This window comes from Erythrolamprus reginae, chromosome 6 (assembly GCF_031021105.1).
Source record: "Erythrolamprus reginae isolate rEryReg1 chromosome 6, rEryReg1.hap1, whole genome shotgun sequence".
Lineage (NCBI taxonomy): Eukaryota > Metazoa > Chordata > Lepidosauria > Squamata > Dipsadidae > Erythrolamprus > Erythrolamprus reginae.
The window spans coordinates 96512223-96533781 of record NC_091955.1 but is presented as its reverse complement, the minus strand read 5'-3'; the positions used below and the strand labels follow the sequence as shown (position 1 = coordinate 96533781).

The 21559-nt window shown below is 43.5% G+C and overlaps 1 protein-coding gene across 1 annotated transcript; it reads right to left on the bottom strand.

Annotated features, from left to right (window-relative positions):
- Positions 1–1747: 1747 nt before the first annotated feature.
- ZC3HC1 (zinc finger C3HC-type containing 1) lies at positions 1748–21271 on the bottom strand. Its single transcript, XM_070754496.1, has 10 exons — positions 20979–21271; positions 19386–19497; positions 18322–18472; positions 17124–17207; positions 16213–16340; positions 13724–13902; positions 12738–12960; positions 12112–12324; positions 3580–3780; positions 1748–2547 (listed from the first exon to the last, which is right to left on the bottom strand). Exons 1-10 carry the CDS (start codon positions 21140–21142, stop codon positions 2479–2481), a joined length of 1524 nt encoding a protein of 507 aa, XP_070610597.1. The 5' UTR covers positions 21143–21271; the 3' UTR covers positions 1748–2478.
- Between the last annotated feature and the right edge of the window lie 288 nt (positions 21272–21559).

Genomic DNA, 21559 nt, shown 5'->3' with positions numbered 1-21559 from the left:
GGAATGAGGAGCGAAACGTTTTCAAAGGAAACAAAAAAAAATATGAGATTGTCCAGTTGCCTTTTGGAAAAACTTCCAATCAGAATCGAAGATGCTCTTCGGAGGAGAAACCAAATGTTTTAATTTTGGCTTTCATTGCTTCTTTCGTAATTTCTACCCTGGCATGAGATGATGACATAGCACCGAAAATGCTGGGCTAATCTAGGAAGATCCAGGTTCAAATCTATCCTCAGACCTGGGATGACTTTGAGAGGTTTCTCTCTCTTGGCCTAGCTTGTCCGATAACTCCCATGAGAAAAGTGTGAGACACGTCACAAAATGCAAAGTAAACAGACCCGGATCCTGTTATTTATTTTATACAAACACTGCACAACACATTAGAATGTCCAGCTCTGCATGAAATGGGTTTGGGGTCCAGCTGTGAAAGGGCTCTCACCTGTACACCTGTAAGCTTGGCTGCTTTAATTTAATTAAATTTATTAAATTTTATAAGCCGCCCAACTCCTTCTGGACTCTTTAGGCCCGTGATGGTGAACCTACAGCACATGTGACGGAAGGGGCACACAGAGCCATCTCTCTCGACACGCCAGCCGTTGCTTATAGCTAGAGGTCTAACAAGCAGGAAGAGGGAGATTGTGATCCCGCTGTATAGAGCGCTGGTGAGACCCCATTTGGAATAATACTGTGTCCAGTTCTGGAGACCTCGCCTACAAAAAGAGATGGATAAAATTGAACGGGTCCAAAGACAGGTGGAAGGTCTTAAGCATCAAACTTATCAGGAAAGACTTTAATGAACTCCATCTGTCTACTCTGGAGGACAGAATGGAAAGTTGGGACATGATCGAAGCATTTAAATATGTTAAAGGGCTAAATAAGGTCCAGGAGGGAAGTGTTTTTAATAGGAAAGTGAATACAAGAACAAGGGGACACAATCTGAGGTTAGTTGGGGGAAAGATCAGAAGCCATGTGAGAAAACATTGAGTAGTAGATGCTTGGAACTTCCAGCAGACAAGGTCAGTAAATCCACAGTCACTGAATGTAAACATGCCTGGGATAAACATAGATCCATCCTAAGATAAAATACAGGAAATGGTATAGGGGCAGACGAGATGGACCTGGAGGTCTTTTTCTGCCCTCAATCTTCTATGTTTCTATGTGGTTCTTCCAGGTTCTGGCGCGCCAGATGCTTTCCATTTTCTGGTGCACATGTACTGATGCATGTGCGCACATCAAACCGGAATATCATCTTTTTGTCATGCGCATGCACATCAAATGGCTGCTCTTCCGGCTTCCGGAATGTACATGCACGCCACGCTGCTGGTCATCATGCACACATGTAAATGGAAGACCAGGTGACATGTGCCCCAGGCAGCTGCTCTTCCAAATTCCGGCACATGTGCTCCTGTTTCGGCATTTGGTGTCGAAAAGGTTCACCAACGCTGCTTTAGGCGGCTGCTAATAGCCGCAACTTAGTATTTATGGCAGGAGTGTCTAGCTTTGTCAACTTTTAAGGCTGGTGGACGGCAACTCCCAGAATTCCCCAGCCAGCACATATCTGCCCTGGGGAATTCTGGGAGTTGAAGTCCACCCGGCATAGCTGGATAGGGAGAATTCTGGGAGTTGAAGTCCACCGGTCTTAAAAAGTTAACTGACATTGGAGACCCTAGTTTTGAGGGAAGTTCTCCCCAGTTTTTCTCCAGGGTGAAAGGCAATTTTTGACCTTTTTCGAATGACACAACGGTTGGAGGAGCGTTAATTCTTTCGTTTTTATTGGCCGGATGAGCAGACCGTCACAATGAATTCTGGGAGAGGTCTTTCTCTTTTCCATCTCGAGATAAAAGTCCATAAATGTTCCACTTCCATTCTAGCGGAACCCCGAGTTCGGGTTTCGACTCAATTTGAGCCCCGAGTAGTCTACGCATTTTCACGCCACCGAATCCCAAGTAACGGAGATGTCGGGCCCCGGTGGAGTGCCAGGGGCCGATATTTGTGCTGATGCCAAGAATGTCAAATCAGGTCCACCCACCCCCCCAAACAAATTCTACAGACACCCCCGTTCCTCCTTGCAGAGAAGGGGGAGCAAGGAAGACCCAAGCGCAACCCAAACATTTCCTATGTGGGGAGAGATTTTCTCCAAATTGTCGCCGGAACAGATCTAAGCTCAATTTAAGCTGGGAATTTGTCTGGGCTCAGGTGTTAGAGGTCTCCGGGCAGCTGGGGACTAGCACAAAGGCTTGCAGAAATGCTCAGGTGTCCCCCCGCCCCCGGCATCCGCTCTGCAGGTAAGGCACCTTCTTCGATGGGAGACGGGCCAACCGCCCTGTGCTTTTGCCCATGGGGAGAAAGTGGCAGCGGGGAGGCGGTATCTAACCCTTTCTCCCTGGGTCTCTTCGTTTACGTGGCGTTCCCTCCTGCTAACCGAACGGCGGGGGTCCTGTTCAGCCTGCTTTGCCCCGTCTGGCCGCCGCCTCCGGGTCTTCAGGAGGAGCAGGCGCCTTCCCACTGGCGGAAAATCTGGAAGACTTTGTGGGATTTAGTTGAGAGACTCTGCAGTGGGGAGGAGAGGGACGGGTGAGAGTGCATTATTTTACATTTGGAAACATTAAACTGCAGTTTCCATTGCTTTGACCATTTATCTAGTAAAGTGACTTCAACTCCCAGAGTTCCCCAGCCAGCTACTTGCTGCCCCCTGGAAGCTGTTTTCGCCCTCCCCAGGCATTGAATTATGGGTATGTGCACTTGCGCATGCACAATAGCGCATGCACATGTTCTTTCGCCACTTGAGCTAAAAAAGACTGGATTTGGACGAACTTTGTCCGGCGTTTTTCAACATTGACCTCTTGGAGATGCATGGGCTTGTCTGAACCTAGAAATTAAACTGGACCAGGGCTGGGGCTAGTTGGCACTGTATAAGTTTAAGTTTTATTAGATTTGTATGCCGCCCCTCTCTGAAGACTCGGGGCGGCTCACAACAACAGCAATACAATATACAAAGTACAAATCCAATATAAGTTAAAAGCAATTTAAAACCCATAAATATTAAAAAACGATCATTACTACGCAACCACACCATTCTCATATATTACACTCAGAAAAAAGGTGGTGCTGGGGAGGGAGAAGATAGTTATCCCCCCCCATGCCTGGCGACATAGATAGGTCTTCAACATCTTGCGGAAGGCGGGAAGAGTAGGGGCAATTCGAATCTCTGGGCGCAGTCGATTCCAGAGGGCCGGGGCAGCCACAGAGAAGGCTCTTCTTCTGGGTCCCGCCAAACGGCACTGTTTAGTCGATGGGACCCGGAGAAGACCCGCTCTGTGGGACCTAATTGGCCGCTGGGATTCATGCAGCAGGTGGTGGTCCCAGAGGTAATCTGGTCTGGTGCCATGAAGGGCTTTATAGGTCATTACCAGCACTTTGAATTGTGACCAGAAACTGATCGGCAACCAGTGCAATTTTACAATATGTGTCTGCAGGAGTGGCAGGAACTGGGGGCGGAGTTAAAACTGGGGAATTCTGGGAGTTGAAGTCCACAAGTCTCAACGCTGCCAGGGTTTTAGGTCCATGGGTGGTCTGTCTCACCTCGGATTCCAGATGAGATGGCTTTTCCGACTTCCTAGAAGCCTGGAGAACTTTCAGGACCGCCTGCCAGCCATGGTCTCCCTTCTCCTCCGGGGAGTCCCCTTTGGGTCCAAGCCCTGCCAATTCCTTCACCTCGCTGACCCACGGGCACCAGTCGCGGTGCTGGGCCAGGGGGTCAAAGTAAACCCGGGTCGATGAATCCTGTTAGGGGGAGGAAAAACAGCCTGTGTTCACACAACCAGATTAAGCCGGGTAAAGGATTAGCTCATCTTTGCCTAAGAGACAGGTCTCCAAACATGGCAACTTATTAAGACTTGTGGGCTTTGACTCCCAGAATTCCTCATCCAGCCGTCCTGAGTTGAAGACCACATGACTTAAAAGTGGCCAAGTTTGCAGACGGCTGACCTAAGCGAAGTAAATTCAGATGTTCATATATAGAATAAAATAGAATAGTAGAATAAAATAGAACAGAACAGAACATAATTCTTTATTGGCCAAGTGTGATTGGTCACACAAGGAATTTGCCTTTGGTGCAGATGCTCTCAGTGTACATGAACATAATAAATAGAATCTTTATTGAGAATAGAATGGAATAGAATAGAGTATTTATTGGGAATAGAAATAGAAATGGAATGGAATGGAATAGAATTCTTTATTGGCCGTGTGACTAGAAACACAAGGAATTTGCCTTTGGTGCAGATGCTCTCAGTGTTCATGAACAGAATAAATAGAATTTTTATTGAGAATAGAATAGAATAGAATAGAGTCTATTGAGAATAGAAATAGAAATGGAATAGAACAGAATATAATAGAATTCTTTATTGGCAAAGTGTGTTTAGAAACACAAGGAATTTCTCTTTGGTGCAGATGCTCTCAGTGTACATAAAAGAAAAGAGACATTTGTCAAGAATCATGAGATACAACACTCAACACTTTACTGAAAGAGTAGTAGATCCTTGGAACAAACTTCCAGCAGACGTGGTAGATAAATCCACAGTAACTGAATTTAAACATGCCTGGGATAAACATATATCCATCCTAAGATAAAATACAGAAAATAGTATAAGGGCAGACTAGATAGACCATGAGGTCTTTTTCTGCCGTCAGACTTCTATGTTTCTAACACTTGTTAGTTATAGAGTACAATAAGCAATCAAATTATATTAGGAACCAGTCAATACAAATCATAAAGATACAAGCAGCAGTCATTTATTTATTTATTTATTGGATTTGTATGCCGCCCCTCTCGGGAGGTTCGGCGCGGCTAACAGCAATAACAAAAAAGCATATAATAATAATCCAATACTAAAAACAGTTAAAAACCCTTATTGTAAAACCAAACATACATACAGACAAACCATGCATAAAATTGTAAAGGCCTAGGGGGAAAGAGTATCTCAATTCCCTGGCGGCAGTGGTGGGTTTTAAGCAGCTTACGAAAGGCAAGGAGGGTGGGGGCAATTCTAATCTCTGGGGGGAGTTGGTTCCAGAGGGCCGGGGCCGCCACAGAGAAGGCTCTTCCCCTGGGTCCCGCCAAGCGACATTGTTTAGTTGACGGGACCCGGAGAAGACCCACTCTGTGGGACCTAACTGGTCGCTGGGATTCATGCAGCAGAAGGCGGTCCCTGAGATAATACTGTCCTAAGTGGGAAAAGATGAGTGATCAAACGATGAGAAGACTAATAGTACCATTAGTTATTAGCTATCAACTTTTATGCTCTCAGTGTACATAAAAGAAAAGAGACATTTGTCAAGAATCATGAGACACAACACAATGATTGTCACAGGGTATAATAAGCAATCAGGAAATAATCAACATTAATATAAATCGTAAGGATACAAGCAACAAGTTATGGTCATACAGTTATTAGTGGGAGGAGATGATGGGTGATATGATGAGAAGACTAATAGTCATAGTAGTGCAGACTAAGTGAATAGTTTAACAGTGGTGAGGGAATTATTTGTTTAGCAGAGTGATGGCGTTTGGGAAAACTGTCCTTGTGTCTAGTTGACTTGGTGCATGGTGCTTTAAAGAGACTTTTGAAACAATTAATGTCCAGGGTGCGAGGGGTCACTAAATATTCCAACAAGCTCCATAAATGATCTTTAATTGGACCAATAGTTCTTGGATGGACCTGACCAAGCTTTTGATCTGAGATGTAGTAAAGACAAAAATGAAACAGGAGATTGAACGAGAAGGTACAGTATCTACTTAGTCTTCCTCAAACCGACCTCCATTCTTCTTGTATTGGGACTTCAACTTCTAATTGGTTGAGAAATCTGGGGGTTGACCTCCAAAGCCTACTGTAGGCATGTGATGGGAAGAACCTAACTGAACTACTGGCCAGTTGGAACTATATGGGTGAGATCTTTCCACCCACTTCAACTCCCAGAATTCTCTGGCTTGCTGTAGAATTCTGGGAGTTGAAGTCCACAAGTCTTCAAGTCGCCAAGTTAGAAGATCTCTGGCCTAAAGTGATACACAGAAAGCTTTCTAAAACGGGAAGGAAAAAAACCATGGAGTTTGGTGGAGGAAGTGGACAGGGAAGAAGGTAACTGGGGAATGAGTCATGGGTTCATCACAACAGGTGCTGCCAGATTCCTGATGGACTAGGTCACACTCGTGATCCAGGCGAGCCAGTGGGGGTGATTCAGCCAAAAGACAAATAGGGATTTTGGGATTATGAAGAACATAAAGTGCAAGAGATCGCAGAAATCGGCTATCCCTGGTCAGATCACACTGGGAGTTCTGTGTCCAGTTCTAGACACCTGGACACCAGAAGGCAAACAACTAGAGCGCATCCAGAGAAGATCCACCAAGATAGATCTATCAAGTTCTATCAAGCAAGTTGAAAGCAGGACCTTAATCCGCAGAAGAGAAGATGGAATAGAGATACAGTGATACCTCGTCTTACAAACCCCCCGTCATACAAACTTTTTGAGATACAAACCCGGGGTTTAAGATTTTTTTGCCTCTTCTTCCAAACTATTTTCACCTTACAAACCCAAGCCGCCGCCACTGGGATGCCCCCACGCCTCCGGACTTCTGTTGCCAGGGAAGTGCCCATTTTTGCGCTGCTGGGATTCCCCTGAGGCTCCCCTCCCTGGGAAACACCACCTCCGGACTTCCGTGTTTTTGCGATGCTGCGGGGGAATCCCAGCAGGGGAATCCCAGTAGCGCAAAAACGGGCGCTTCACTGGGAACGGAAGTCCAGAGGTGGGGTTTCGAGGACTTCTGTGTTTTTGCGATGCTGCAATTTCGCTGAGGCTCCCCTCGCTGGGAAGCCCCACCTCCGGACTTCCGTTGCCAGCGAAGCACCCGTTTTTGTGCTGCTGGGATTCCCCTGCAGCATCACAAAAACACGGAAGTCCGGAGATGGGGTTTCCCATGGAGGGGAGCCTCAGGGGAATCCCAGCAGCGCAAAAACGGGCACTTCGTCTGGCAAAAGGGGTGAGTTTTGGACTTGCACGCATTAATCGCTTTTCCATTGATTCCTATGGGAAACATTGTTTCGTCTTACAAACTTTTCACCTTACAAATCTCGTCCCGGAACCAATTAAGTTCGTAAGATGAGGTATCACTGTATGATGGTGGTGTTTGGTGGCAAGTGATACAGAAAGTTGAAGTCCACATGTATTAAAGTCACCAAGTTTGAAAACTTCTGCTTTAGACATTTCCCATTTTGCCATCCAGGAGGAATTTTTTATATGTTTTTTTCACCTGTCTTTTTTAATTAAAAATATTTCTTTATTTTAACACAATCATACAAACATAAATATTTAAAAGCATTGGACAGTGTGGGACATACCTGCTTTATAATTCTTACCATGCTCAATCCCTATCACCACTATAACTATTATTATATATAATATATACAGTATATTTTCATTGATCTTACTTCAGTATCCCTTTTTTTATCTTTCTAACCAATCGTCTTTCTTTTAGTTCCAAATTTCTATTCTCTAGAGTCTTCGGAGAGGGGCGGCATACAAATCTAATAAATTGAATTGAAAATTGAAGTACGTCTGAAGTAACAATTATCCACACTGGCTGAGGAATCCTGGGAGTTAAAATGGCTAAGTTTGGCTAAGTTTGGCGATTCCTGAATTAGGTCTATAGCCTTTTGAGGTAAGTCAGGTCAGGAAACTGTAATATTCCTTTTGCGGATCAAAGGTCATATGGATGGGCATGCTCAGATATGCCGGAAACCGCACGTGGAATATTTATTTATTAGTTCCCATTATGCTGTTACTATAAGTTAGTATGAGTTTTGCTCAGGCTTTGCAATTACAGATTTCTGGTAGGCCTGGAAAATTCAGGGAAAGTTCATGTTCACAGAAATGGGCAGTTTTGAATGAGAGCATGAGAAAAGATGGGAGTTCGGGCTGGCACCATTAAACACATTCTTTTATCTAGCTTCTCACAAGCTTTCTTTAAACATCTATCTCAATACCTGCAGCCTTATCTATGATGTTGGCAGGCTCATGGATTACAACATCATGAAGAACTGCGCATGTCTATTAACTGCATTAGGTCATAGAAAACAGATTATTATAAAAAGTGCTGTGTGAAATCAGTTAGGATTAATAAGTTAGCACATGTCTACGTTTTAGGATAAATTAGGGTAAGTTGATTCTTTTTCTTCTTTTGGCTTCATGGCCTCTTAGAAACATAGAAACACAGAAGATTGATGGCAGAAAAAGACCTCCTGGTCCATCTAATCTGCCCTTATACTATTTCCTGTATTTTATCTTAGGATGGATATACTGTATGTTTATTCCAGGCATGTTTAAATTCAGTTCCTGTGGATTGACCAACCACGTCTGCTGGAGGTTTGTTCCAAGGATCTACTGCTCTTTCAGTCAAATAATATTTTCTCACATTACTTCTAAACTTTCCCCCAACTAACCTCAGATTGTGCCCCCTTGTTCTTGGGTTCACTTTCCTATGAAAAACACTTCCCTCCTGAACCTTATTTAACCCTTACACATATTTAAATATTTCTATCATGTCCCCCCTTTCCCTTCTGTCCTCCAGACTATACAGATGGAGTTCATGAAGTCTTTCCTGATAGTTTTATTCCACCGTTTTTGTAGCCCGTCTTTGGACCCGTTCAATTTTGTCAATATCTTTTTGTAGGTGAGGTCTCCAGAACTGAACACAGTATTATTCCAAATGTGGTCTCACCAGTGCTCTATACAGCGGGATCACAATCTCCCTCTTCCTGCTTGTTATACCTCTAGCTATGCAGCCAAGCATGCTACTTGCTTTCCCTACCGCCCGACCACACTGCTCACCCATTTTGAGACTGTCAGAAATCACTACCCCTAAATCCTACTCTTCTGAAGTTTTTGCTAGCACAGAACTGGCAATGCAATACTCAGATTGAGGATTCCTTTTCCCCAAGTGCATTATTTTACATTTGGAAGCATTAAACTGTTTCCATTGCTTTGACCATTTATCTAGTAAAGCTAAATCATTTACCATATTACAGACGCCTCCAGGAATGTCAACCCTATTGCACACTAATTCTTCACTAATAAAGTAAGGCCTTTGGCTTTTTTCACCCTGCGATGCTCTTTCTGTATTATTGAATCTACCGCGATTCAATAGGAAACAGACCTTAAGCTTTTTGGACATAAAAACAAGAGCTCGAGCTGCTCAAATTTCCTTCCGTCCCCGAAGAAAACCAAGGTGAGACTATCTTGAGTTTCTTTATCTCCTCCTTGACCGGAGCTCAGATTTTGATTCCAGTCTTTCGTACTGGTGGTCCTCAACTTGCAACCATTCATTCAGTGACAGTTCAAAGTTACGACGGCACTGGAATAAACAGTCTTGCCATGGTTCCTGCCCCAATGCTAGGCATGAAAGCTGATTGAGTGTCCCTGGCACAATCACCAGGTGAATTCTAGTCACACCTTAGCTATGAAAGCCAGCTGAGTCACTTGGAGCAATCATCAGGAAGTGGTGGGTTCTAGACCTGCCTTAGGCATGAAAGCCAGCTGAGTGACCTTGGGCCAATCACCAGGATACTGGGACTGCTAGTCCCGCCTTAACTATGAATGCTATTTAATATCTACATGAAACCGCTGGGTGAGATCATCCAAGGGCATGGGGTGAGGTGTCATCAGTATGCTGATGATACCCAGTTATACATCTCCACCCCATGTGCAGTCAGTGAAGCAGTGGAAGTGATGAGTCGGTGCCTGGAGGCTGTTGGGGTCTGGATGGGTGTCAATAGGCTCAAACTCAACCCTGATAAGACGGAGTGGCTGTGGGTCTTGCCTCCCAAGGACAATTCCATCTGTCCCGTCCATTACCCTGCAGGGGGGAATTAATGACCCCCTTGGAGAGGGTCCGCAACTTGGGCGTCCTCCTCGACCCATAGCTAACATTAGAGAACCATCTTTCAGCTGTGGCGAGGGGGGGTTTACACAGGTTCGCCTGGTGCACCAGTTGCGGCCCTATCTGGACCGGGAGTCACTGCTCACAGTCACTCATGCCCTCATCACCTCAAGGTTTGACTACTGCAACGCTCTCTACATGGGGCTACCTCTGAAGAGTGTTTGGAAACTTCAGATCGTGCAGAATGTGACCGCAAGAGCTACCATGGGCCTCCCTAGGTATGCCCATGTCTCACCAACACTCCGCAGTCTGCACTGGCTGCCGATCAGCTTCCGGTCACAATTCAAAGTGTTGGTTATGACCTATAAAGCTCTACATGGCATCGGACCAGAATATCTCTGAGACTGTCTTCAGCGACCGATTAGGTCCCATAGAGTTGGCCTTCTCCAGGTCCCATCGACTAAACAATGTCGTCCGCCGGGCCCCAGGGGAAGAGCCTTCTCTGTGGCGGCCCTGGCCCTCTGGAATCAACTCCCCATGAGATTTAAATTGCCCCCACCCTCCCTCTCTTCCGCAAGATGTTAAAGACTCCCCTGTGCGATTAACTCCCCCCTCTCTTCTGACTATAGCACTTGAGAATAGTATGACTGTGTCGCATTGATTGTTTTTAATATTAAGGGGTTTAAATTCTACTTTTATTAATTGGATTTGTATTATTGTTTACTGTATTTATTGTTGTTGTGAGCCGCCCCGAATTTTCAGAGGGGGCGGCATACAAATCTAATAAATTAGATTAAATTAAATTAAAGGCCAGCTGAATGATTGGGGCCACTCATCAGAAGAAAGGGAGTTCTCGTCCTGCCTTAGCCTTGAAACCCATTTGTGTGACTTGAGACAATCACCCGGAGAAGGGGAGTTATAGTCCTGCCTTAGGCATGAAAGCCAGCTGGGTGACCTTGTGCCAATCCCTCCCACTCTATCACCCCCAACCCACCTCACAGGGTTGTTGTGGAGAAAAAGAGGATTCAATATATTTGCTGTAGCAGACTTGTTTTTATAAAAGTAACAAAAGTGCGATACAAAATAAATAAGTGAAAGAATTAGGCACCCTCAGATGGATATAATACTGGATTATATCAATACTTAGGAACATAATGTATATATTTTACTATTTTTTACCTATTTCTACTGTCATTATAATCTATAGAGCTCTAAGGATTTTAATTATAACGTTATTATTTAATATATAATAATGTTATAATTAAGATCCTTAGAGATAACATAGATTATAATTACCTAGAAATAGTAAAAATAGTAAAATAATCATAAAATACTAGTTGATATATGTACCGTAAAATAACCTTAAAGGTATAAATGTATGTATATCAGATCCGTTTTTGTTTTGTGTTGTATAATGTCTTATTCGTTTGTTTTTTCTTTTGTGTATTTTTAAAAATTATATATATATATATATATATATATATATATATATATATATATATATATACACACACATATATATATATTAATAATAATAATAATAATTTATTAGATTTGTATGCCACCCCTCTCTGAAGACTCCGAAGAAAGAATATAATATATATACAGTATATATATTATATTCAGAGGAGAATCAGAACTGCTGAAAAAACAATGGCTGCCAACCTGCCTTCCATTGAGGACCTGTAGACTGCCCGAGTCAAAAAGAGGGCGGGGAAAATATTGACTGACCCCTCACATCCTGGACACAAACTATTTCAACTCCTACCCTCAAAACGTCGCTACAGAGCCCTGCACACCAAGACAACTAGACACAAGAACAGTTTTTTCCCGAATGCCATCACTCTGCTAAACAAATAATTCTCTCAACACTGTCAGACTTTCTACTAAATTGTACTAGTTTTTCTCATCATTCCTATCACCCATTTCCTCCCATGTTGACTGTATGACTGTAACTTGTTGCTTGTATCCTAAGATTTTTATTAATAGTATTGCTTCTTCATTGCTTATTTGACCCCTATGACAATCATTAAGTGTTGTACCACATGATTCTTGACAAATGTATATTTTATTTTATGTACGCTGAGAGCATCTGCACCAAGACAAATTCCTTGTGTGTCCAATCACACTTGGCCAATAAAAATTCTATTCTTCTATATATAAAAGAAAGAATCAGGCCCGCTCACCGAACTGCTGGAGGAGTACAGCCGTGGCCGCTTGGCTTTCCGGTGGGGGCTGGATGGGACTTCGGCTCCCGGGCCACAGGCTTCCCCATGGCCCATGCTGCGGGTCACAGGCCGGCTGCGGGTGGTGGGGCTGGCGGCTTCGGCCTCGGGGCGCTCGCTGAAGCTGTCTCCGCCCCGCACGCGGCTGATCACGGGGGACGGACTCTTCTCGTGCTGCAGGGAAGGAAGAAGGCGACACGGGGTCAACCCAGAAGCTGAGGGAGAGGCAGGGGCAGGCGGAGGTTGCTACTTGCCACCGCTACCATGCGCAGGAAGCAAAATCCCGTGAGAAGATGCGTGCCCGTGTGAGATTTCAGCAGGTTTTTGCTCCTGTGCATGTGTGGAAGTAAAAAAATCATGGAAACCTCACACAGGCGCGCATCCTCTCATGAGAGTTTGCTTCCTGCTCATGCGCAGAAGCAAAATCTCTCCGGGGTGTGTGCGCATCCTCTCATCATTTTGCTTCCTGTGCATGCATGCTTTCCAAAAAAAAAAAGAGAATCTCCCTAGACTTCAAGATTAAGAGCCACAGCATCTGCCCCCCCCAATCCCTCAGAAATTGGGCCTCCAGCGTCCGGCGGTGTTACCTGCTCCGAGCCCGGGGGAGCGCTGGTGTCCTGGCTCCGGGTGATCATCCGTCGTGGGGAGGTGGGCCCCAGGGAGAGCCTCTCGGCTGCAGGGGGGGCAGCGTTGGCGGGGATCTCCAGCTCGCTCTCCGCGGACTCCATCTGGTGGAAGCTCCACAGCCCCACTTTCCTGACGCATCGGCTGCAGCTGATCATGGGCAGGTGGATGGGTCCAGAGGGAGGGCTGGGAAGGAGGCACCAAGCACACACCAAAAATCAACCCTTTTTGGTGAATTTTATTCTTTCTCCACAATTTACACACACACACACTGATATATTTTAAGGTATATGCATTGATTATTATATATACACTGCTCAAAAAGATAAAGGGAACATTTAAAAAACAGAATATAACTCTAAGTATTCAGTGAGAATATTTCACTGATTCAGATCTAAGATGTGTTATTTTAGTGTTCCCTTTATTTTTTCGAGCAGTATATATAAATAGATAGATAGATAGATAGATAGAGAAAGAAAGAGAGAGAGAGAGAGAGAGAGAGAGAGAGAAAGAGAGAGAGAGAGAATAGAATTTTTTATTGGCCAAGTATGATTGGAGACACAAGGAATTTGTCTTTGGTGCAGATGCTCTCAGTGTACATAAAAGAAAAGACACATTTGTCAAGAATCATGTGGTACAACATTTAATTATTATCATAGGAGTCAAATAAGCAATGAGGAAACAATCAATATTAATAAAAAATCTTAAGGATACAAGCAACAAGTTACAGTCATACAGCCTTAAGTGGGAGGAAATGGGTGATATACCCATATATATATCCCCCCCGCAAAGAGGTCGTTAAAAGACAATGATGATAAATCCAGTTTCCGAAGGGTTTTTATTTTACCGGAGACTTCAAAATAAAGGATAGTTTGGGACACAATTTTTTTAAAAAAAATCAGACACCCCCCCCGGGCCCGCCAATCCATGATTCTAATTTTCCACTTACCTGCCAGTCCAACCACAGAGGGCCAGGATGGAAGCGGTGATGTGGACCTGAAGGGGATCGGAAGGCCGCTTGGCCGACGTCTTCTCGCCTCCTTCGCTTTTGCAGTTCTCCGGCTCCTCTTCCTCATCCTCTTCCTCAATCAATTGCAATAGAAAGCTGACCTTCTCTTCTGTCAAGGCCTGAGAAGCAAACAAGAACTACTGTATTTTTCGGAGTATAAGACGCTCCTTTTTCCTCCCTAAAAGGGGCTGATAATTTGGGTGAGTCTTATACTTTTCCCCCCAGCCCTAACCAGGTGCTAACGATCTTCCCAGTTCCGACCTTGCCGGCTCTTTCATTGTTACTCTCTGCAAAGAATGTTTTCCAAACCCTGTCTTTATGGGTTTTTTTCTTATTCTTAATATATATATATATATATATATATATATATATATATATATATATATATATTGTTTTCGTAAATTTTCACGGGTATATGTATGTAGATTGTTCTGAGTTCGGGTTTTGCCCTGTGTAATGTTTTGCATGTCTATGCGACGTTTCGGTAAAATCACATTTACCATCATCAGGCTGGAGTTCCAATCTCTGTGTTTTTGCAAATGAATATTAGCAACTGACATTCCTTCTTAGCATGTAGTGTGGGGGTGGAGATTTGCTTTGAATGTAGCAAATAGATTGGGTGACTATGCTTCCGTGATCTGATTGGTTGGTGTAATCATGGTTACATTCAAAGCAAATCTCCACCCCCACACTACATGCTAAGAAGGAATGTCAGTTGCTAATATTCATTTGCAAAAACACAGAGATTGGAACTCCAGCCTGATGATGGTAAATGTGATTTTACCGAAACGTCGCATAGACATGCAAAACATTACACAGGGCAAAACCCGAACTCAGAACAATCTACATATATATATATATATATATATATATATATATATATATATATATATATTGAAATATTCACATTAAAAACAAAACACATAAACATTTAAAACAATTTTACACACACACAAAAAAGGAGAAAAAAATCAATTCAATCAATCAGTTTATACATATCCATTAAACACAACACCTACTTACTTAGTTTTATTTTATTTATTTTTTTCATTGCTCTACTTGCTCCCAATGTTTCTTTCCATCCCTAACCAGGTGCTAACAATGTTCCCAGCTCTTACCTGATTACAAGCTCTTTCATTGTTACTCTCTGCAAAGAATGTTTTCCAAGTCCTAAGTCTTTGCAGGGTTTTTTCCATTGCTCTACTTGTTCCGAATGTTTCTTTCCAGGTGTTAATGATGTTTCCAGTTCTCACTGGCTTGCAAGCTCTTTCATTGTTACTCTTTCCAAATAAAGTTTTTTTAAAGCCCTAACCAGGGGATAAAATAATGTGCTGAAGCTGACCAGCTAAGGATGCTAGCCAGAGGAATACCTGGTAAGCAGATTCTTTTCCATACATTCCTCCCCCAAAACTAAGGGGCTCCGAATAATTATACTCTGAAAAATACAGTAAATCAATCTCTCAACCCTCCCCCTTAAATGGCTCTCAGCCTCTACATTTCTTCTTCATGTCCTGTTTGCATTGGCTTCCATGAAAACGGGGGGAGGGGGGAGGATTCTGGCATTTTGGGAAGTGGGAAGATGTGCTGGAGGATCCTGCTAAAAAGTTTGAAAAGCAACAGGGAGGGAGAGTACCACCATCCTCTTCCTTGCATACCAGATTCATTCATTCATTCTTTCATTCATTCATTCATTCATTCATTATTTTATTAGATATGTATGCCGCCACTCTCCAAGGACTCGGGACGGCTCACAATATAACAAATCCAATACATTAAAACAACATCTAAAACCCATAACATTAAAACCATACAGCTCAGTCATACCATACACAAAACTATAATAGCCTAGGGGTAGCTCAGTTACCCCATGCCTGGTGACAAAAGTGGGTTTTGAGTAACTTACAAAAGACAAGAAGGGTGGGGGGCGGTTCTGATCTCCGGGGGGGGGGGAGTTGATTCCAGAGGGCCGGGGCCACCACAGAGAAGGCTCTTCCCCTGGGGCCCGCCAGATGGCATTGTTTAGTCCAGTGTTTCCCAACCTTGGCCACTTGAAGGTATTTGGACTTCACCTCCCAGAATTCCACAGCCAGAGAAACAAAATGAGGACGCTCCTCTCTAACCTTCCCCACAAGGCCAGTTGATGATCTACTGACCACTGGCATTGCTCGGTCTCTTCTGCTGGCTTCCCGCTACACGATAGTCACACCAACTTCCCCTGCGAACATTCCCCGTGAGAGCTACGGGCCTTGTGACCTTACTTTCCAGATAACCCTCGTATATTCTCATTGCATCCAGAGAGAAATATTTGCCTCTACCTAGGATTGAACTCACAAGCCCTGAATGTGAGGCGAGAGCTCCACCTGTAGGCCAACGCGCCACTCAATCTCGGGCACTTATAATGTGTTCATATTTCTCTTCCACAAGCTTACCACATTTTTGAGGCTGTCTGGCTTCAGGGAGGGTAGACGAAGCTGCAGCCGACGCAGAGTATGGAAGCGTTGCAGGAAGTCGTTCAAAAGCGCGCGGGGTTCTTCCACCAGCAGCACTGAAAACCGATCTGGTCCGAAAAGAAGCAAATGTCTTCGACTTGCGACCACAAATGAAGCCCAAAGTTTCTGTGGCTGTGAGAATGCCCCCCCCCCCCACTTAGAAACATAGAAACCTAGAAGATTGACAGCAAAAAGACCTCCTAGTCTGACCTTATACTATTTCCTGTATTTTATCTTAGGATGGATCTATGTTTATCCCAGGCATGTTTCAATTCAGTGACTGTGAATTTACCAACCACGTCTGCTGGAAGTTTGTTCCAAGCATCTACTACTCTTTCAGTCAAATAATATTTTCTCACATTGCTTCTGATCTTTCCCCCCAACTAATCTCAGATTGGACCCCCTTGTTCTTGGGTTCACTTTCCTATTAAAAACACTTCCCTCCTAAACCTTATTTCACCCTTTCACATATTCAAACGTTTCAATCATGTCCCCCCCTTTTCCTTCTGTCCTCCAGACTATACAGATTGAGTTCATGAAGTCTTTCCTGATATGTTTTATGCTTATGACCTTCCACCGTTTTTGTAGCCCGTCTTTGGACCCGTTCAATTTTGTCAATATCTTTTTGTAGGTGAGGTCTCCAGAACTGAACACAGTATTCCAAATGTGGTCTTACCAGCACTCTATATAAAGGGATCACAATCTCCCTCTTCCTGCTTGTTATACTTCTAGCTATGCAGCCAAGCATTCTACTTCACAGAAAATGGTGGAGGGTCAGTAAGCCTACACAGCTGGAAAACGTCATTGTCCAGGTATGGCCCCAACCTTGCTGTTTCTTTCTCCCTCCTTACCTGGGCAAGGACTGTCTGGCCAGAAGCAGAATTTTTCGTGAGCTCCCAACAGGGCCTTCTGCAGCTCCAGACACCGCTCCTTATCTAAGGAGCAAATAGAAGAGAATTCTGTATTGGCCAAGTGTGATTGGACACACAAGCAATTTGTCTTTGGTGCAGTGTATATAAAAGAATGACCTTTGTTTATTAAAAACTAAAAATAACAAATAAAAACAAACAAATATGAAATTTTTCCAACTCCCTCTTTACAAAGCAGTATATACACTGCTCAAAAAAAAATTAAAGGGGACACTTAAATAACACAATACAACTCCAAGTAAATCAAACTTGTGAAATCAAACTGTCCACTTAGGAAGCAACACTGATTGACAATTAGTTTCACATGCTGTTGTACAGAATCAACTTTGTACAGAACAAAGGATTCAAGGAGAATATTTCATTCATTCAGATATTAGGATGTGTTCTCTGAGTGTTACCTTTATTTTTTGAGCAGTATATTTACTATTTTTTTTAAAAAAAATAACTTTATTGGTTATTTACATTGATTAAAAACAAGACAACATAAAAAGAAAGCATACACACATACAGACAGGACAAAATAAAGCATTATGCTTTATACATTAAGTAGCTTTGGTGTCAGAACTTAGAGTGAACACCTGCTATATAACAGGATATTATTTTCAGCTTATTCATTTGCAACCATTTCAATTCCTACTTATTAGTGCACGTTAGTCTCCTTATATTATCAATATCTATTTCTCTATGTTTCTTTTCGTTTCAACTATATTTATTCTGTGGTATAGTGGTTCATTTAACTATATTTACATTTGTTTATCTCAATTTTTCTCCGTTTTCATTTGAGTGTGTATTCACAATCAAAATTTTAAATACTTGTATACTTTTTTTTTTGTTATCCAGACATACCACCTGTCCCAGGTATTATGGAATTCCTTGTTATCTTTATCCTGTAGTTCTTGAGTAAGCTTACTCAAGCTTACTAATTTTCTTTTAAAAAACCCTCCCCAAAACCCATGTAGTCTTTTTTTAATCTTTACCCCAAATGCCACGAATCGCAAGCTGCACGCAAAGCATCCAGAGTTACTGCGTGCCAAGTTGACCAAACCAACCAGCCAGCCCACCAACCAATAAATCCCGTTTCCATTTGCCTTCCAGATGTGCAAACCCCAAACAAGCTTACATTTGCTGAAGTCGAACGACAGCTGCAGACTGGCGCAGAGGTAGGCTTGGCAGCTGGAGCATTTCAACATGTCGCATTCTACGTTGGTCCAGCCGTACTTGGCGCAGATCAGGGGCGACAGCTCGTGGGGTTTGCCTGCCCACTTGAGACAGTGGTGGGTGTTAAGGAAAGCCACTCAAGAATATTATAAAATTTGGAACCTATTTTATGAATGTTTACAAACAAGAAAAATACAAAACTAGAGAGTATATTAATGGAATAATTGTAAGATTATAGAAACTCATTTTGTTTAAAAAATAATTTTGTTAAATACTGGTATTTAATAGAATATGTGCGTTGTATTATTTATTTATTAGTTTATTTATTTATTCATTCGTTCGTTCATTGGAGGTAGTGCAGAACTTTTGGAAAGAAGTGAAAGGGGACACTAATAGGATGTTAAATATACGATGGACAATTACAAAGGAAATGGCAGTACAGTATTAGTTAAAAGGAACAAATTGGGAGAATTTAGAGAAATAAAAGAAGCAGTGATAGAAAGCGCCCAGGTGGTAATAGTCTGCAGGAACTGATGGGACAATGGGACAAGGTAAGAGCACATGTGGTTAGTAGAATTCGAGACCAAGGTATAAAGAATAAATTAGAATTACTTTGTAATATGTAAATAGATATGTTACTCTTAAAATGATATATAGAAAATATGCCCCCATTTTGGTGGAGGGGTATGAATGTTGTTTGGTGGTGGGCATTTTGAACATTGAGCACATTGTTATGTGTTTTGTGCATGTTTTATTAATATATTGTTATTATAAAAATCAATTAATTTTTTTAAAAAAATTTAAATAAATAAAAATAAACTTTAAAAAAAAATCATTCATTCATTGGATTGATATTTCGCCTCTCTGTCTTGCTTAGCAATGGAAATTTGGGGCTCCAATGTGGTCATAGGTCGAGGACTACTGTATATTTTGTTTCCTCTGGGCACTTCAGCTCCCCCCCCTCAAAAGTTTAGTTTAGTTTTATTAAATTTATAGGCCTTAAAATAATTGGGACTCAAAGGATATGGTGAATGTTTCAACTCGGCTGAAGAAAGCATCTTTGCTAGTGGATTCAAAATGCAGCTCGTTGGTGTGGGGAGAGCCATTGGCCACTTCAGCGAAGGCCGAGGGATCTTTTCTGAAATGCAAGAGAAATGATTTTCAATTTAGGAAAAGAAGTAGTAGTTTCTCTCCCATCTCCCTCTTTTCAGGACCCCCTAAAAGTGTATAAAACTAACCTTTGGTAAAGGAATACAGTGATAGGATTTTTGAATTGGGCTTGGACCTTTGAAGGCCATTGAGTCTGACCCCACTGCTCAGGGCAGAATCGAAATGGAAACTCTCCAAATGAAAGGCTGCCCAGGCCTTGTTCTTAGGGTTGGTGTTTAACTGACACAAAACTAGACTAGAACTCATCACTTCCTGGTGATTAGACTAAAGTCACCCAATCAGCTGTCATGAGTAAATCGGAACTAGAACTCACTATCACCTTGGAATTTGGCCAAAATGACCAATCAGGCTAAGCCAGAACTAGAACTCACTATCTCCTGGTGATTGGCCCAAAGTCACCCAGTCAGTTTTCATGCCTAAAGCAGGACTAGAACTCACTATCACCTTGGGTTTGGGCCAAAGTCACCAACTAGCTTTCATGGTAAAGCCAGAACTAGAACTCATTGTCTCATGGTGATTGGCTCAAAGACACCTAGCCAACTTTCAACAATAAGGGAGACTAAAACTCACTGTCTCCTGGTGATTGGCCCAAAGTTCCCCAGCCTCTTTCATGCCTAAGGCGATACTAGAGCTCACCGTCTCCTGGTGATTGGCCCAAAGTCACCCAGTCAGTTTTCATACCTAAGGCGGGACTAGAACTCACCACCTCCTAGTGATTGGCCCAAAGCTTTCATAAATAAATCGTGACTAGAACTCACTATCACTTTGGTATTGAGCCAAAGTCACCAACTGGCTTTCATGGTTAAGCTAGAACTAGAACTCACTGTTTCCTGGTGATTGGCTCAAAGACACCTAGCCAGCTTTCAACAATAAGGGAGACTAAAATTCACTGTCTCCTGGTGATTGGCCCAAAGTCACCCAGTCAGCTTTCATGAGTAAATCACGACTAGAATTCACTATCACTTTGGGATTGGGCCAAACTAGGACTAGAACTCACTGTTTCTGGTGATTGGCTCAAAGACACCTAGCCAGCTTTCAAGAGTAAGGCAGGACTAGAACTCACCATCTCCTGCTGATTGGCCCAAAGTCCCCCAGTCTCTTTCATGCCTAAAGCGATATTAGAACTCACCATCTCCTAGTGATTAGCCCAAAGCCACCCAGCGGGCTTTCATGCCAATGGTAGAACTAGAACTCACCGTCTCCTGGTTCTGGCCCAGCACCTTCCCCACCTGGACCCAACCGTCCCTCTAATTGAACCCCCCCCCCATGAAACCAACGTTGGACGGAGTCTCCATAACCCCCCCACCGCCTCCACACACACCCCCACCGCCCCCCAAGGCCCAGAACCCGCCTCTCCTCCGACCTCAACCCGCCGCCTTCCCCTCCGCCGGGGGACCTAAGCCACGCGCGGGCTGCCGGCTGGCGTGCTCCGTGTCCCGCCGTTCTCACCTGTCCTGGCCGGCTTCCTCCGGGGCGATCCCTTCGTCGATCATCTCCCGCACCTTCTGCGGCGTGATGGCCGGGGACTTGGGCTTGGTCGCTAGGGCGCCGCTCTCGTTGCCCGGGGCAGCAGCAACAGCAGCAGCAACCGCCAAGGGGCTGGGCGCCGCCATCTTTGTCCGTCCGTCCAAAGCGTTCCCCACTCCCAACCGAAGACCGGAAACGGAAGTTCCGGGGGAATATTCGTTCCTACCCGGCTCAACTGCTTGCTAAGGCCGTCTCTATCTGCCATCCCTTACAACGCAATGCCTGGGGTGGGTGGGGGTTATACATTTTTTTAAAAAGTCCTCCAATTTCTCTCCCCCCCCCAAACCTTTAATCTTAGACCAGAGGTCTTCAAACTTGGCGATTTAAAACTGGTGGACTTCAACTACCAGAATTCTCCAATAATAATGATGATGATGATGGTGGTGGTGGTAGATTAAAGTTTTATTGAAATCTTGCATAGAATTTAATAGAATTGAATTCTTTATTCGCCAAGTGTGATTGGACACACAAGGAATTTATCTTTGGTGCAGATGCTCTCCGTG

What these genes read in the sequence shown, in the direction of transcription:
- ZC3HC1 (XM_070754496.1), bottom strand. Translation starts at nt 21,142, where the DNA reads ATGGCGGCGCCCAGCCCCTTGGCGGTTGCTGCTGCTGTTGCTGCTGCC. An exon ending in GCCAGACAGTCCTTGCCCAG is followed by an intron (nt 16,341 to 17,123) that starts GTAAGGAGGGAG and finishes TTTTCGGACCAG; the next exon opens with ATCGGTTTTCAGTGCTGCTG. An exon ending in CTCCCCCGGGCTCGGAGCAG is followed by an intron (nt 12,325 to 12,737) that starts GTAACACCGCCG and finishes CCTTCCCTGCAG; the next exon opens with CACGAGAAGAGTCCGTCCCC.